The sequence below is a fragment of the Chaetodon trifascialis genome, chromosome 9 (genome assembly GCF_039877785.1).
Source record: "Chaetodon trifascialis isolate fChaTrf1 chromosome 9, fChaTrf1.hap1, whole genome shotgun sequence".
Classification (NCBI taxonomy): Eukaryota; Metazoa; Chordata; class Actinopteri; order Chaetodontiformes; family Chaetodontidae; genus Chaetodon; species Chaetodon trifascialis.
Window position 1 is genome coordinate 11,513,179 of NC_092064.1, and position 15,748 is coordinate 11,528,926.

Sequence of the window (15,748 nt, forward strand, 5' to 3'; positions counted from 1 at the left end):
TAGTTTTCGTTTTTCAAAGCACAAAGTTAGAGTAAGGCTTTGTTAAAAACTTGGCCTGTAAAAATCTCCAATCTTATCCACTACTTTCATCATTGATCAATTACTTTAGGACCAGCAGAGGGAAAAAAAGCAATTCTTAGCTGTAAATTTTTAGCATTTTTTGGAGTGTATTTTTCATGAACAGACATTTTCATTTCATCCCACATACGGTATCCCCATTAATGAGAAAGATGGAGTGAGAGAGAAAGAAAAAGGATCTTCAGAGACGAGCAATTCCAAAAGCATGAGAAATACCCCATAAAGCTTTCCAGTCAAACACATTCCTCTTCCTGCTTATTTGCCCCGGTGGAGGGATGCACTCCACAACACACTCTCAATGCATATTCCGATAATAGTTAAGGGATATCTTTAAAACCGTCTCATCTGACTTGTGTAAAATGCCCAGGTCTCTTGGATATTGCTCTGCTTTCTTTTATTATGAAACTATAAATCATTTGACAGAGCAAATGCCGAAACACCTCAAACTCTCGCTGTTCCTGTTTATGGTTGCAGTGAAACATCATTCTCCAGAATGCAACAACCTCCACAGCAGCTCATTAACATTGCCAGAAGTGCTGTAAAAACATTTTTTTTTTTTTAACAATTCATGTTTTCAGCCGTTATGACAGTGCATGGGTAAATTAGAAAACAAACAATGAAAAACTATACTCACCTATAATGCATAATCCTCACCCGCTACCTATTTGAATGATCTGGAGCAGCTCAATTACAGTTGGCCAAGCCTATATTGTGTAGTTAGGTGGATAGATTTTATTGATCCCACACTGGGGAAATTCAGTCATAACAGCCAGCAAGTATTACAAAGAGCAAGCACAGTTGCATAAAGAGGTCAAAATAAAAAAGCATATAGGCTACAGAAAAGAACAAATTACAAAAATAGTGCCATAAAAATCTTACTGCCATAAAAAAGTACTCTTGCTAATATTCTTATGAGAAGACTAACTAATGACATGTATTGTATTGCACTTGAGAAATGCGAGGTCTATGTATATGCACAATATATACAGTGTATAAAAGTACTGCTGCCAATATGGATAATAAATAGTGTATTGACAGGGAGAGAGAAATGCACAGAGAGAATAAAGTGGATAACATGAGCAGATATTAGCTTTGATAACAGTTGTGCAGTACAGAAGTGGGTTTATGATGTAGAATTGAGAAGAACAGCATCAACACAGTGCTACATTACATGATGCTCACGTTAAACAGTCTGACAGCAGTTGGGATGAAGGACCTGCGGTAGCATTCTTTCTTACACACTGGATGCAGCAGTCTGTTACTGAAGGAGCTGCTTAAGCCCCCCACTGTCTCATGCAGGGGGTGGGATGGGTTGTCCATGATTGATGTCAGCTTGGCTAACATCCTCCTCTCATCCCTCTCAGAGCTTACACAGCCCCAGCTGACCACTTCATAGAAAACTTCAGATGCCACCATCGTAAAATGTTTTTAACAGTGTCCTGCATACTCCAAAGGACCCAAGTCTGACATTTTTGTTCATGTGTTTACTGATTAAAGTGTGTTTGCCAATCAGCGCACTGACAACTTGATAATAATTCTACTGTACGTACATTTAGCTTGTGTGTGTCATTTTGTATGCAAAGTATGCAAAGCTTTTACAGTGACAAATTTACCTTCATGCGTTTGGCAAATGAGGAGTATTTTGACTTCGAAGGTGTTTAAAATGAACAAATGTGTTTGCACTGCAGGCTATCCTCGTTACACGGTGATTGGTGACCACGGTTCAGGAGAGCATCATTTGCGAATCCAGCGTGTCGAGCTGATGGATGATGCAGTGTTTGAGTGCCAGGCTGTCCAGGCCGCCATGAGGTCCCGTCCTGCTCGTCTCACTGTACTGGGTGAGTATGAATGAAGCACACACACACCCTCCAAACAACACCATTATGCTGGCCAACCACCTCCAATCACTGAGGTGCAAAGCAACTCATGGGAAAGGCTCCACTGGCGTCATTGACTTCTCACACCCTCCTTTGCCTTCCACAGTAGTTTGATGACAAAATCACATCAACATTACTTGGCTTTATAGTGTGATATCTGATCTTTGATTAGAACAAATGTATGTACAATCTCGAGATCAACGGCCAGGTGTTCTGGAGGAGACAGGAAAATTAGCTCATGTGCATGATCTCAAATATTCAACCCAAATCGGCACTCTTGAGCCTAAACCCTGGACAGAAGAGCTGCCAGAGCTCAATGGGCCCTACCAGAAGTGCTTCACAACAATAAAAGATTGCACTTGTCCTTGTTCACTTTCCAATAACACAGAAAATACACACACACACACACAATAACAGATATTAGCAGTCTTACTCAAAACATATCCACATAAATCCTGAGAACAAAAGACATATTTTGTATTAAAACCATCAGAAAGGAATTAAATCAATGCTAATGTTTCCCATTTGGCAGACAGTGTCAATATGACTAAACTTTTTCCGACCCTTACATTTCCACTTTAATTTCCTTCCCCTGCATGCAGCCTCCATTTTCATTATTACTGTAAGCTTGAGAGGTTACTGGTTCATAATTAAACTTTATTGGGTTATCATTCAGCGTTGCCATTTCTGCCTTATTGAGTCGCACGAGTGCAATCGCTGGCTCACGTCTCTTTCTTGGGCCCTTCAGGCTTCCCGCTGCTTCCTGTCCCCTGCCTCTCACAACCTCCCTCGATGGAAGACTGATGGATAGATAGCGCTAGTCAATGACAGAGCAAGAGGGAACATGCGAAAAGGAAGGAGGAGAAAAAAGAGTTGGGGGGGGGGTGTCTGCCACGCAGTATCCTCGCCACGAGCGACTGATCCGCCTTATTGATCCAACCTAATGAAAAGTGAAACTAACGATTTGTAGTGGAGACGGCAGCAGGAGAAAAGAGAGAGGGGAAGACAAATTGCGGCATAACGTTTCTCTGGCTGCCGAGCCCCCTGCAAATGGATATGAGTGAATAATTATGGATACTTCCACAGAGAGCTAAAAACGTCTGTTGCGACTGCACTTTCCTGCCATCTACTACTGTTCTTTCTCTACGTTTTCAAATCTCCCAAAAGTTTAGCCGCTCTGACATCATGCTTTTCACAGAAAAATTTAATTACAGTGTCAAGGAGGCCAGGAAGAGTCACTGACGATTCTGAATGCGTGTCCTTACAGTGTAACAAGGTCACTGACAACAGATTTGATCAATTCAGCCATTAAACTATATTCAATTCAGGGCATTTTAGGCTTGAAACTGGCAATTTCTCTAGCCTTCTCAGTATCCTTGGGATTTTTCATAAATATGAAAATGCCATTTCATTCGAAAACAGCCCTATGTAGGAGTGAACAGCTGCCACACACAGCGAATGCAAATAATTCTTGTCTCTTTTTCTTTTTCTTTTTTTTTTAATCCCCTTAACACTGTGCTTTCCTGATTTGGCAAACCTACACTGACTACTCAGAGTAATTAAAACAAAGAAACAAATTATTTGGAAATTCTTGACTTTGGACTGCAAGCAACGTACAGCGGCAGAGAGTGCAGTCGTTAGCCCTACTGTATTTAAACAACTAATCAGCAATGAGAACGGGGAAGCCTTTATTACCTATTTGGCTGATGGGGGTGAGAGAGTTTATCATTCCTCCCCATAAGCCCGAATAGAAGGTGTTTGTTTAATCCCCTGCCGAGCTAGCTGACTCCTGAATGCACTGCCAGGGAGAACTCCAGGCTGACATACACACAAGGTAATGGAGGAAATATATGCAAGGCCTGTGTCACTGCAAACTCCAAGCTGTCAATTACTTGCCAGTGGTGACAGAGTGTGTCTATCGACTTAGAAGACAGCTACGGCACCACACACCTATGCACGCACGCACACACACCAAGGCATGTGCATATACACAATATGCAAACACACACACACTAGTGCATACGCTCACACGCAGCCTCCCTTCTCCAAGCTGACAGCAGAATAAATCTAAAACTCCCCCCTCCATCTTTCATAACTCAATATCAGCCCAAACTCCTCCATGTGCCATATCAGAGGAACTTCTTTCCTCTTGACTTTGATAGACTCGGAAGTAACATAACATAAATATTTACCAACACATAAAGAAAGACCTTTATCACTGCCAAAGAGTGAAAACTGTGCAGTGTGTTTTCTGTTTGTCTGCCTCTCTTCTTAATGATTTGCTGAGTTTGTCCTTGAAAGCCAAACAGTTCTCATGAGACCTCTCCTGAACTGCCCATGTGTAAGAATATGTGGAACAAATAGCGAAACGTTTGTTTTACTTCCATTCATTTCAGCCGATACTTCAGGTGCCAGAGTGCACACGTCAGCATTTATAAACAGTAATGAAGTTCCTTTATCAAAAATCTCAGAGGACAAAATGGATGGTGAACTACTCATCCAAGCGTGTGCACGGCTTGCAGGCTCAGATGCCAAAAGAGAATCAAGGTCTTGTGAATTAGTCATGAAGGGAAAGAATGGAAGGTTTCAGGTCCAAAAAGGACCCCTGAGGCTAATTATGTCCCTTGCAGCAAGTTGGCACTGCTCCAGACCTTTGCTCTAATCTTTCTACCTTAGGTTGGGGACCACTAGAACAAAGGAAACCAGGAGCACCATTGTTTGATTAAGGTCTTTGGCTGAATGATTACTTCAAGGTGTTGTGGTTTTTTGGGGAAATCATCATGTCATAATGCCATCACGGAAAGTGGTGCCATTTTTTGACTCATCGCTGACATTTTAATAAATTGTCATTTCATAGTTCTTTGTCTTACATATTTTTGTGTCTCTCTCTCTCTCTCTCTCTCTCTCTCTCTCTCTCTCTCTCTCTCTCTCTCTCTCTCTCTCTATCATCCTCTGTCTCACTTTGTCCTTTTTTTCTGCATGACTCATCGTTCCTGGTTAATGCAGAGGCTTTATTTTATTACTGAATCCTCTTAATTTAAAATACTGCATTAAAAGGATACACAGTTGATGCGCATGCTGTGCATCCATGTAATCTCTGTTAATTGAAGTTTTAAAAATGCTCTTCAGGTATTTACTGGAGATAAACTCCGAAGATAAGGAGGCGGCTGAGATGACTCCTCACTATTGCTTTCGTTTTCAAGTCATCAATCAGAGTCGAACTGCTATCACTGCTGTTTTCGTGCAGGTTTTCTCACATAAACTTTGGGCTGAACACAGTAGGTCCTGCAGTTCTTGTCACTATATCCTGATACTTTTAGCATAGAGAATATTCCTTTTTTTCCCCTAATTACAAGGCTGCAAATGATATGACATAGTGTTGCCTTTCAAACTGTGGCAAGGGCAAGAAGGGTGATCAGCGTGGTTTACTTCAGATGCATTTTTGACAAACATTTCCTAATTATTTACCTCTGTGTTTCAACTCTGCCCAGCGCTGGGTTACAGAGGTCATACTGCAGACTAGTAGTCAGTCAGGGAGAAGTTGGGAAATACTTTAAGAGGTTAACCTTACTTAAAGCAAGTAAAGAGGGGTTACGAAGTTTGACACTTCATTAGGAAAAAATATTTCACTTCAATGTAAATAAAGAGAAAACAGAGCTGTAATTCCATAGACATTTACTATAGTGTACACTACTGTTCAGTTCGGAAACACCTGTTATGTTGATGTTTCTCCTCTTTCCTCCTATAATGGATATCTTAGGATAACAACAGGGCAATTCAGGCACCAAATATATTACTTACATTTGAAATTGCTTTATCCCTAAAAGAAAAAGAATTAAATGATTAAAACTTTCACTTAGTCAATGTTCCCACAGTGTTGCATGATAGAGGAAATACTGTTGTAACTATTGTTTCCTTCAAATACCCTTCAATTTTGAATTTACTTTCCAGTCCAGAAAATCAAAAGTGACCTTAGATCAATACTGAACCACAACAGCGCTGGGCTCTAAATATTTTGGCAACCTATTTTTCTTTGGGCTCTCTCTGCAGTCTACTTAGTGGTTCGATTGAACAGGTTTAAACTGTGATTTTTCCGTCCATCTTATGTTCAGCTCATTTTCTGTGATCCAGTTCCAGTAGTGCTAACCCCAGACGAATCCTCTGAAAGTTTCACAACAGCTTTGCTAAAACAGCATGTCTGTTAATTCCAACTTGTTATAGTCTTTATTGTGCACTTGACACAGAAACAACTTGTTCCTATTTAAACCAACTAAGTTTCCAGTTCCTTTAACCCACAGGTCTCAAACTCATTCCACAAAGGGCCGAGTGGCTGAAGGTTTTCTTTTTTTTTGGTCAGTCTGCATGCTCTTGATTGGTTGGAGGAAAAACCTGCAGCCACACGGCCCTTTGTGGAATGAGTTTGAGACGCCTGCTTTAACCAGTGACTGGTGATTTCTTAAAATCTTACTCAGCTGTTGCTTAAAGGTAATTGTCATCATCTGATTGAACCATTGCACGCAACCTAAAAGCATGAAAGACCATATTAAAATATAGAGTAGTCCTCTGAGGCATCCAACTGTGTTTTACTTTTGATGCAAGGCTAGCATGTAACAAACAGCGTACAATATACAAGCCAGGTGCTTTTAAATTGCAATGTGCTATGTTAACGTTTAATCATTGCAATGTTCAAAGGACATAGACACGCAACCCAAAAGGGAGAACTGAGAACAGTTATTAACGCCTGCAGTGTCATGTGAGAGTGCAGTAATAGATTCTCTCTTTTGTTTTCTTCATTTATGTTATTGCTGCTGTGAGACGAGTCCTTCCAGCATGCTACCTTGTTAGCTTTCCATCTGAACCCATATGTGGTTGATTTAACTGTTCAAATGAAACGTACATAGAGTTGTTGCACGAGGTGAAACTTTAAAGGCCTTCCACGAGATCCTTTTTGATGGCAGGCATTCATAAACGCAGTGTGACGCTTGTCTTCTGACAAACATAATTGATGACGTGCCATTTGAAGGAGCCATTGTGTGCAAGATATTTGTTTTCCTTTTCCTACATTGTTAATGTTTTGGACCAGTGCTTTGGCAACAATATTCATGTACACAAAAGCCCAAGGGTATCTTTTGTTATTGTTGTTTCCAACTGCCAGAGCTGAATCAGCCGTTTCTGTGGATAAGTCTGAATTCATTAGTTCTCAAGGATCACACTACCATCCATCTGGTAATGGAGGTGAATTTTGAGGGCAGGGTAAAAAAAATGCTACTGAGGAACTTTTAATACTGAAAACAAGATATGGATGGCGTCCCACACAGTCCATGAATGTCTGTTTTGTCATAACCGCTGTCCGTGGTGTTAGCCCTGTTCCCAACTGAGAGTGTGTGAGCAGCTTCAGTGCTAATTCAGTCAGTGATACTGTTCACAGCGAGTGGGAACAGCTGACCAACGATGGGTCTGTAATGAGAGACATTGTTTGCAACTGTTGGCCTGACTATATAACAATGAGTGCAATTTGGCTGCTGTTGTTGTTTCTTGGAAAAAAAGTGTACACAAAGAAGTAATTTTCCTCTATTATTATTGGGCCATGCAGTATTTTGTGTGAGCAGAGTCTCAGGGTAGCCTCTGTAGAGCGCTGTGGCAGCTCAGCAGGGATACAGCTTCTGTAAGTCTGCTGTTTAACGAGTGGTGTTGGCTCTTTCATCCCGCCTTTAGACGAGGAACAAGATCTTTGTGCTTAAATGCTTTGTATGTTCAGATGCGCATGTGATTTTATTTTCTCTGTTCTATAATTTGACGTAATAGCAATGAGTTGTATCCTCTTGAGTTGTGTGCAAGCCAAATTCTGAGACAAAAATTTACAGCGGTCCAAAAGTGGAAGTGAAACAAAAAGCTTTTGAGCCTCCTGTGTAAGTAACTAATTTGTCTCTTACAAAAGTTAATTTAGGTCAAGGCAAGTATTTCAGTTGAAGTAAGGAAAGATAAGATGTCCTAAACGGCAGTCATTCTGAGAGAAAATGACTGTAGTGTTTATATTACACTGCCTTCCCTGCCATTTTGTCTGAAACACGAGCTGGAATGATAACTACATCTATGATATCAGATAGGGTGCGAACAGGTGTGTGATTATGGCAGACAGACTGTATGTAGGATGTTTTTTTTTTGTTTTTTTTCACTCTGCATTTCAACAGAAGGAGGAGAGATGACACGAATACATCTGTGCTCTGCAAAACAACAGTACCAACTGTGTACAGGTGCTGAGCTGATTTGAATTCACACTACATAGTAAATAGGTTTGCTTCTGCTAAGTGTAATTGTTGTAAGCAAACTTAATGATTGGCACGAAGAAAAACTAAAAACTATGGGGGCTAATAATTGGCAGAACCTTGAAATAACCGCACTTTTTTTTTAGATTTAACTGTGATTATTGAACCTGAATTCCAATCTCGCTGCCTCCCACCCTCAAACTCACACACACATACACACATAGCTATATAGCCGGGTGGTGAGCAGCGATGTCAGCACCCTCCCAATCTGTGGAGACAAGCCTCTGGGGCTGCACATGGCTGTGCTGTGGAGGAGCAGGCTCTGCACGTCTCTGACAGCTCTGGCATCTCCACACTCCTCATCTTCATCTTTCCTTCCCTCCTTTTTATTTGGCACTGCTCATTTGATAGGTCATGACACCAACGCTACCAACAGACCTCAGCCTTAGAACCCTTTCTTGTTTGTCCCCTATTCCATTCATTTGCATCAGTTTCCTTCCTCCAGCTTCCTTTCTCCCACCACTTACTTCTTCTATCCAATATTTGCCCTCCTGTTCTATTATTCTTTACTGTGTGGTACCAAATCAGTGCTCTCCTTTTTTTTACTTGCTGTGTACATTTGGCACCGTCCGCCATGCTGTTTGTGATTGCTATCTGTCATCCTGTTTGTTATGGTAAAATGCATTTGTGTATTTCTCTCACTCTCCTTTTCATTCATGCTCTTTCTCTCATCTTGTGTGTGCATGTGTGCCCACATGGCTGAGGATCTTCTGGCTTTCAAACAGATGTACAATGACAGCACTTGAAGACGGACGGTGATATGGGCCAGTGAGCCACGCATGTTTCTTGTATCCACCTGTGCTGGGTATTCCTCTCCTATCCTTTTTGTCTTCTTTTTTTCCTGATCTATCTATCACAAACTCTGCAAGCTGTCGCAATGGGGTGACAGGCGGCCCGTGCAAGCATTCCTCTGAAATAGACAGGCAAGTCAGGAAGCTCATTGTTGTTCAGGACACGTCTGCTGAAGCACAGCGCTACAGCAACTGCACATTACCAGCCCCCCACCCCCACCCCACCCCCCCACCCTACACCATCCAGCTTCCTTGTGAGGAGCCCTCCCTCATTCATTCGCCTCCAAATTGCTTTTTCTCTGTTGCTCACGCTCCTGGAAAGCCTTGGCGCTCGCAGGATTTCATTGGTTGCTTTTGGAGAAGTTCCCGCAGTATTGGTTTGGCCTGGAAAACCCAGCAGGTCCACCATCAGCAAAACCAGTTGTTACCAGACTGAATAGGACTTCCCGGCCAACTCCAGCACACATTATGAGCTTCCCCTCACGTAAATTCAAGTTTTATGCTTTGTGTTTGGGGAATTTTATGTTCGATGTTTGGAGGGTTCATATGCATCATGGGACAAAAGGCAGCTTTATGACCCCCAGGGTTTATTTAGGCTCCTCTTGGAGGTGACAGACTTACTGCATTGCACTGTTGAGTTAATTACACATCAATATGCCTTGGTCCCATTTATGGATATCTTTGATTATGCAGTAAAACTAAATGATCTCACTGAAGTCCAGGCTGTCTGACATCACAGTCTTTTTTTTTCTCTTTGATTGAGGTGTTCAAGGTGGGGTTTACAGTCAGATATACTGTATGTAGCATTGGTAGATTTGGAGAAATACATTAATGAATTTAAAGTCTTATTTCAGACTGGTTGAGGTGATGGACCTCCATAAAATTTTAGCAGCCTTCAAACAAAATAGTGGAATAACTCGGGAACTAGGATAGGTAAATTTAATTGGATTCCGCCTTCAAACAAAAAAGAAGAAGAAGTAGACTGCTTGGAGCTTATAACTCACCATGATATCTATGATCTCATGAAGCCATGGTCAAAGTAACCACAACATTTTTTTTTCAAATGACCAAAATAATGAGCTATCTGTATTTTGCAACTATTTCGAAGTCTTTCGCTGCAACCCCATGACTAACATCTTTGATTATGACAGAGATGCAAAAAATGGCTGATGTGCAATCAGTTACCTTTGATATATGAAACCTGAAACTCTGTCTGTCTGTGAGTACACATGCAGACAGTGTTCATGCGTACAGTATGCGCACACAGGAGCATGCAAATTTGTGAAGGCGTTGAAAGGGATTGCATTATTAACCCCAAGAAAAAAGTGGCGAGTGGAGCAGAGTTTGCAGTGAGTCAGCCCTGTAATTAAAGAGGAGCGATCAATCTGTACCACTGACCACACTACTTATGCCAAGTCCATCGAATGGCTGCAGTAAAGAGCTAATTTAGAACCATTAGGGACTGCCGAGTTTGCAAACAGCCCAGTAATGATGATGGCTGATTCAAGTTCAAGGCTTGGCCTCTGTATAACTGTCAGACCTGGCAGTCATAAGGGAGGATCAGTGCAAGATCTCAGATGAAGAGAAAGACCCAAATATCTATTTAAATTAATTTTTCCTCATCATTCATTTGTCTTCAATTGATGTAGGGTTATTAGTCAGTTCTTCCCAGACATAAAGACGTTCGCCTGCCAAGAAAAAGAGCACAGATGTTTCCTCTATTACATGACTATTGTGTAATCACGTCTAGCTGTCTTTGGTGCAGAGGCTTTTTCCATGCTAATTTTGGTGGTGGTGATTTCAAAAAGGTACCAAAGGAACACAAGGTGAGAACCTTGCTCATGTGCTAGTTTAAGATAAAACAATTTCTGTCCAGGCTGTCACAAACACAGTCTCCTCAGTGGTACTCTCTGCATCCAGTAAGACATCAAACACAATGGAGGATGGACAGATACAAAGGTATGGCTCTAGGATGGAGGCAGTCAGCCATGTCCTTCTTCTCCTTGTCTGTTCACCATTCACCCTCAGTGTCTTGCTGGCAGGCAGCCCTGCAGGGGGACATGACCCGAAAGTGTAGAAGTACTCTGTTTGGTCTACCTGTGACCTCCTCTCTCCCATGTAGTTCCACAACTATGCACAAACTCATGAACTCTTCTTGCACTGTACACTCTGACATCCCTTAATAGAAAATATGGCTGAATAATAGTAGACAAGTGAGACCATTAAAGGTCAAAGGGAGACACACAGTAACAAACAGTCTCGAGGGTAGAACCTTGTTCATTAGCGGTGACACCTTCTGACCCTGTAGTACCTATTCATAGACACTGGCATGTGTTATTATGTGTATAGAGGGACTGTTTCTTCTTAGAAAGAGCATCAAAAGCCTCTCTGGAGTTTTGAACACTTGTATGTAATAACACAAAAATCACCTCAGTTGGATGTGCAGTGAGTCTGAATCCTATCAGTCACATACCGTCAGACTTTCCTTTCTAATCTCCCCTTCTCCACAAAAAACCTGTTATGGCTGCCTCATGCTTGCATTCAATTAACGCTGCAGTCAAGTGTGCAAGAGAGCATTAACAGTACGTCAAGAACACTGGATCTTTGCAATCAGCTGTCACAGTGCTATCACTGAGCCTCACATTTCGTTTGTTTTCTTTAATGACAAACGGGAGAGCTGTTTGAGAGTCATGGTGCTTTTTACATGCTCCCTTTCTCATTTGCATACCATGCACTCGCTCTATTATTAGCATAAGAATAAACTAATGTAATCCTCCTGACCTCATTTCCAATTGCTGATAAAGGACCAGGAGGTGACCACATTCTCACAAAGATTCTTTCTTACTCGCCTAGATCAGCACTCAGTTGTCTGATCTGCTGGTGCTGACCTGAGATTCCTCTACCTCTCCCAACCCTCCGCATATTAATGAAGACCAGATGAAAAGGAGCCAGCCAGAATTAACGCTGCATGTCAAACTCAAATGCACAATAGGAACTAGTGAGTGGGAATTGCCTTTGAAATAGCAGATTTACGGGTCCAGTTGGTCAGAGTTATTAGTCTGGTCTAGTCAGAGTCCAGACTTTACTGTTCTCACACTGGTCTGATTCAGCCCTTACTCATTATAACTGTGCAGTACTGATGGGCATGTTGTCTGATCATTTGGACCGCAGTTTCCATGTTTCTCAGTCAATGACCTTTTGTAATGCAAAGGCATTAGTCATAAGAGCAAAAGACCAAAGCACCACCCCCATGAACTAATCAAAGATGAGCTTGTCTGTGACAACGAGCTGCAGTGTGATGTTACTGTGGATGACCAGTCTCAATGTGCCGCTCCACTTGCTCTGCGGGATGCTGCAAATCAAATAGTATTGAAATGATATCAAAATCACGATCTGATTTAATGAAAATCTAAAGTAAATGCAGTTATCAGGTCTGAACTCAAACTAGATGTTCTGTTTGATCACTTTGAAAACATTTACCGAAACTAAAAACTCAAATGAGTTAAATAAAGTGATAGCAAAATCAGTCATTTCATTGAAGAATGAGCAACACATAATACTGTATGCAGTCTTTTCCAGCACCACACTCTAATTTATGTCTGTCATAAAAGAGCCCTTTTATACTTATTGTCATTAAATGTACAAAACAGTATCCTAAATTACATCTTCTCTCTTTTCATCTCAGTGCTGTTTGACAGCATAAATCTAGCCCATAACAACCTTCCCTCCAATCATAATGCTTTTGCAGGGGAATATGGCAGCTGCCTGCAGCCTTTGATTTCATCTTGCCCCAGATCTGCATTGTAATGAGCACTCAGGTCAATCAATAATTCACTGCAGTTTCAGTTATAAAAAAGGGGGGGGAAATCCAAAACAAACATATCAGCTCATGGGTAAAACAGGAAAAGGACTTTGATCAGTGCCATCTGCAGGCATGTAAAGCACTGTTTGGATGCTTTCTTCTCTGTTATGTTTGTCAAAGCTGAGTGAGGGAGAAATAGGGTGAATAAATATATATCTATATTTTTGAAGGGCCTATATATAGACTGAATAGCATTTACTGGTGACATATATGTGTTTATTGTATGTGAGTAGGCAAATCACATGTGCTTTGATTGTTGGTGGTGGTGTTATTTAGAGAGTGAGGCTTGCATAAAGCTGCTGTTAGTTTTTGTTCAAGTACAGGATACATCTATTTCTCACTGTGAAGTCATTAGCTGCTCTGAATGAGTAACCATGGATATGGCTTCAATTTTCTAAAGAAAAATCGTTTGTGTACAATAAACCAAATATGTGTCCCTTGTTGACATTATAAGCACTCCCATTATTTGGGAATTGACTGAATTGACTGATGAAGTTAAGCACCATGCAGTCAAGTTCTTGTTATTGTTATTGTGGCTATAAGGTAGTAGAAAGGCAATATGTTGGACTACTAATCAAAAGTAAAAACAAAAACAGTGAAGTCATAACATGCCAGTACGGCCCTCTTCTGCATTCAGCAAAAATAACATATTATGTATTGAATGATAACATAATTAGACATCTAACTCTTTACTAATAGTTCTGATTTTAATGTGAATTGCACAGTTCATACTGGTTTCCTGATAATATGCAACCCATTCATTATAATATAATAGCTGTATGACTAATTCCCACTGTTTCTCTCTCTGTATCAATAGTTCCCCCCGAGGACCCAGTCATCAGCGGAGGGCCGGTGGTGAGCCTAAGGGCTGGTGACCCACTCAATCTGACCTGCCATGCTGACAACGCCAAGCCAGCCGCCTCAATCATCTGGATCCGCAATGGAGAGGTCCTTAATGGGGCCATGTACTCCAAGGTAAGCATAGAGGTGTGTGTCATACCAGGTTTGCAGACCGGCTGGGGACATGGTGGGGGCGGAATGATGGGTCAGGGTTGCATGGTGGCTATGCTTTCATTCTCGAGACCAATTTTTATGTTTTTCTTTTTTTGTTGTTGTTGTTTTTTTCATGAAAGTAGTCTCACATAGGGAATGAAAAAACTGTTACTTTCCATTTGTGCATGTCTTGCTTTGCTATGAAGAATTACTGCAAAAGTGCAAAACATCCATGAGATGTTTCTGAAGGGCCGTCTGAATCATTGGTGGGCATTTGCCTCGGCATCCAGACTGCTGTGTGAAATGAAATCCCTTGAAAATCCAGGTTGTGTTTTGATTACAAAAAGATGGCTGGCCTTTTTTCCCCAGCGTGCAAATCAGCCCAGACAAGCAGATGGCGAGATCATGGAGCTGTCAGTGACTTTGCGTTTCTCTCTGGTGTTTTGATCTCCTCCTTCATTGACATTTGTCTCTCTTCATCTTCCCAACCTGTTCTAAAATCCACCATGTCACGTTCTGTGCTGAATGTGCCTGAACCTTTTCACAGTAAAGAGTGATTCTCGCTGACAGATCGTGGTCCTGCTTTTGATGCCGTGGTACGCAATAGCCACTGTTCACACCAGTCTGGTGGCATGATCACCTGACCCCATAGACACACTGACATTCATCCTTAAGGCTAAGCATGCAATCAACACTGTCATGTTCTATTTCCATTTAAACAAAGGACAAAAAGAGACCAGGCACTTTAGAGCACTAACACCTCCCCCGCCTCCTCTCGCTCTCTGCGCTGCCTCATCCCATTATCGGCTTTTTTCAAAGAGCAGATAAATGCCATTGATTGGACTCGGGTACGGCACCAGGCCGATTTGAATAAAGTGATTGCTGGGGGTGCTGCTTGCTAATGGTGGGCGGAGAGTGTGCTTCCTGCCTTGACTTCCTCTCAGAGCGAAGGCTGATATGAGGACATTCTGTGCTGGTGGCTGATGGATGCCCACGTGCCTGCACTGAGCCCAAGTATGTCCCTTTTCCCTCTTATCTCTATTGCCTACCATTAAAAAGCAATGGCTTCGATTAAAAGGAGATGGCTCTTTTTTTGGGTCCGAAGAGCAATAGGGGGACACTTTGTAAGCATAATCATCTGCTCTGATGGTCTTCTCATATCCGGCAGATGAAGAGGACTAATGTGAGCAGATGTGGTGGAGGATTCACAGGAATGGCTTTCCTGATGGTGTCATATCTAATGACAGTTCTGACCCAATGATAATTTCCCACTAAGGCCTCCAAAACCTCATCTCTATGACCTCTTAGAAAACTATTTACTGGACCAGTGGTTAAAGAGAAAGTGTATGATTAAAGCTATCACTTAGGGAAAATATGTGCTGGTTTTACCATAAAGGAGTCACTGGGTTGATGCACTGCTTATCATTCATGGGGAAAGCTTTCAAAAAAGAAAATGAAAAAAAAAAAAAAAACAGAACTGTAGTATGTTATGGAGGGGGCACCCCTGATAATTAAGTGGCAGAGGCTTGTCACAGTAAGGTGAACGGTTCAAATATCAAGACTAGCTGTGAAAATGTGGGCAGAGGAAATGAATGAATAATGTTCTCCCTTCCCTCAACCACTCGTGTCCCATCTGCTCCAGTGGAGCTGCTCAGCAACAGCAAAGGGCTGTTTGTAATGTGCAGCCTCCACGTCTGAGCTGTGGTTCGGAGGTGTGCACGCTTTCTCTGTGATACTTTAGCACCAGAATGGTACAACAAGTCATTTGAAAAACATGAAGCATTCCCCTCCCAGATGCGTTACATATTTTCCTGAATGCTC

General features: G+C 41.7%; 1 protein-coding gene across 8 annotated transcripts in view; it reads left to right on the forward strand.

Annotated features, from left to right (window-relative positions):
• Nucleotides 1-15,748, forward strand: part of kirrel3b (kirre like nephrin family adhesion molecule 3b) — a 159,116-nt gene that overhangs the window by 98,260 nt on the left and 45,108 nt on the right. For all 8 annotated transcript variants that reach the window (XM_070970032.1, XM_070970028.1, XM_070970029.1 and 5 more), the window contains 2 exons: nt 1,767-1,916; nt 13,752-13,909. In XM_070970032.1, coding sequence (XP_070826133.1) covers nt 1,767-1,916; nt 13,752-13,909 — 308 coding nt within the window. The remainder of the gene's footprint in view (nt 1-1,766; nt 1,917-13,751; nt 13,910-15,748) is intronic.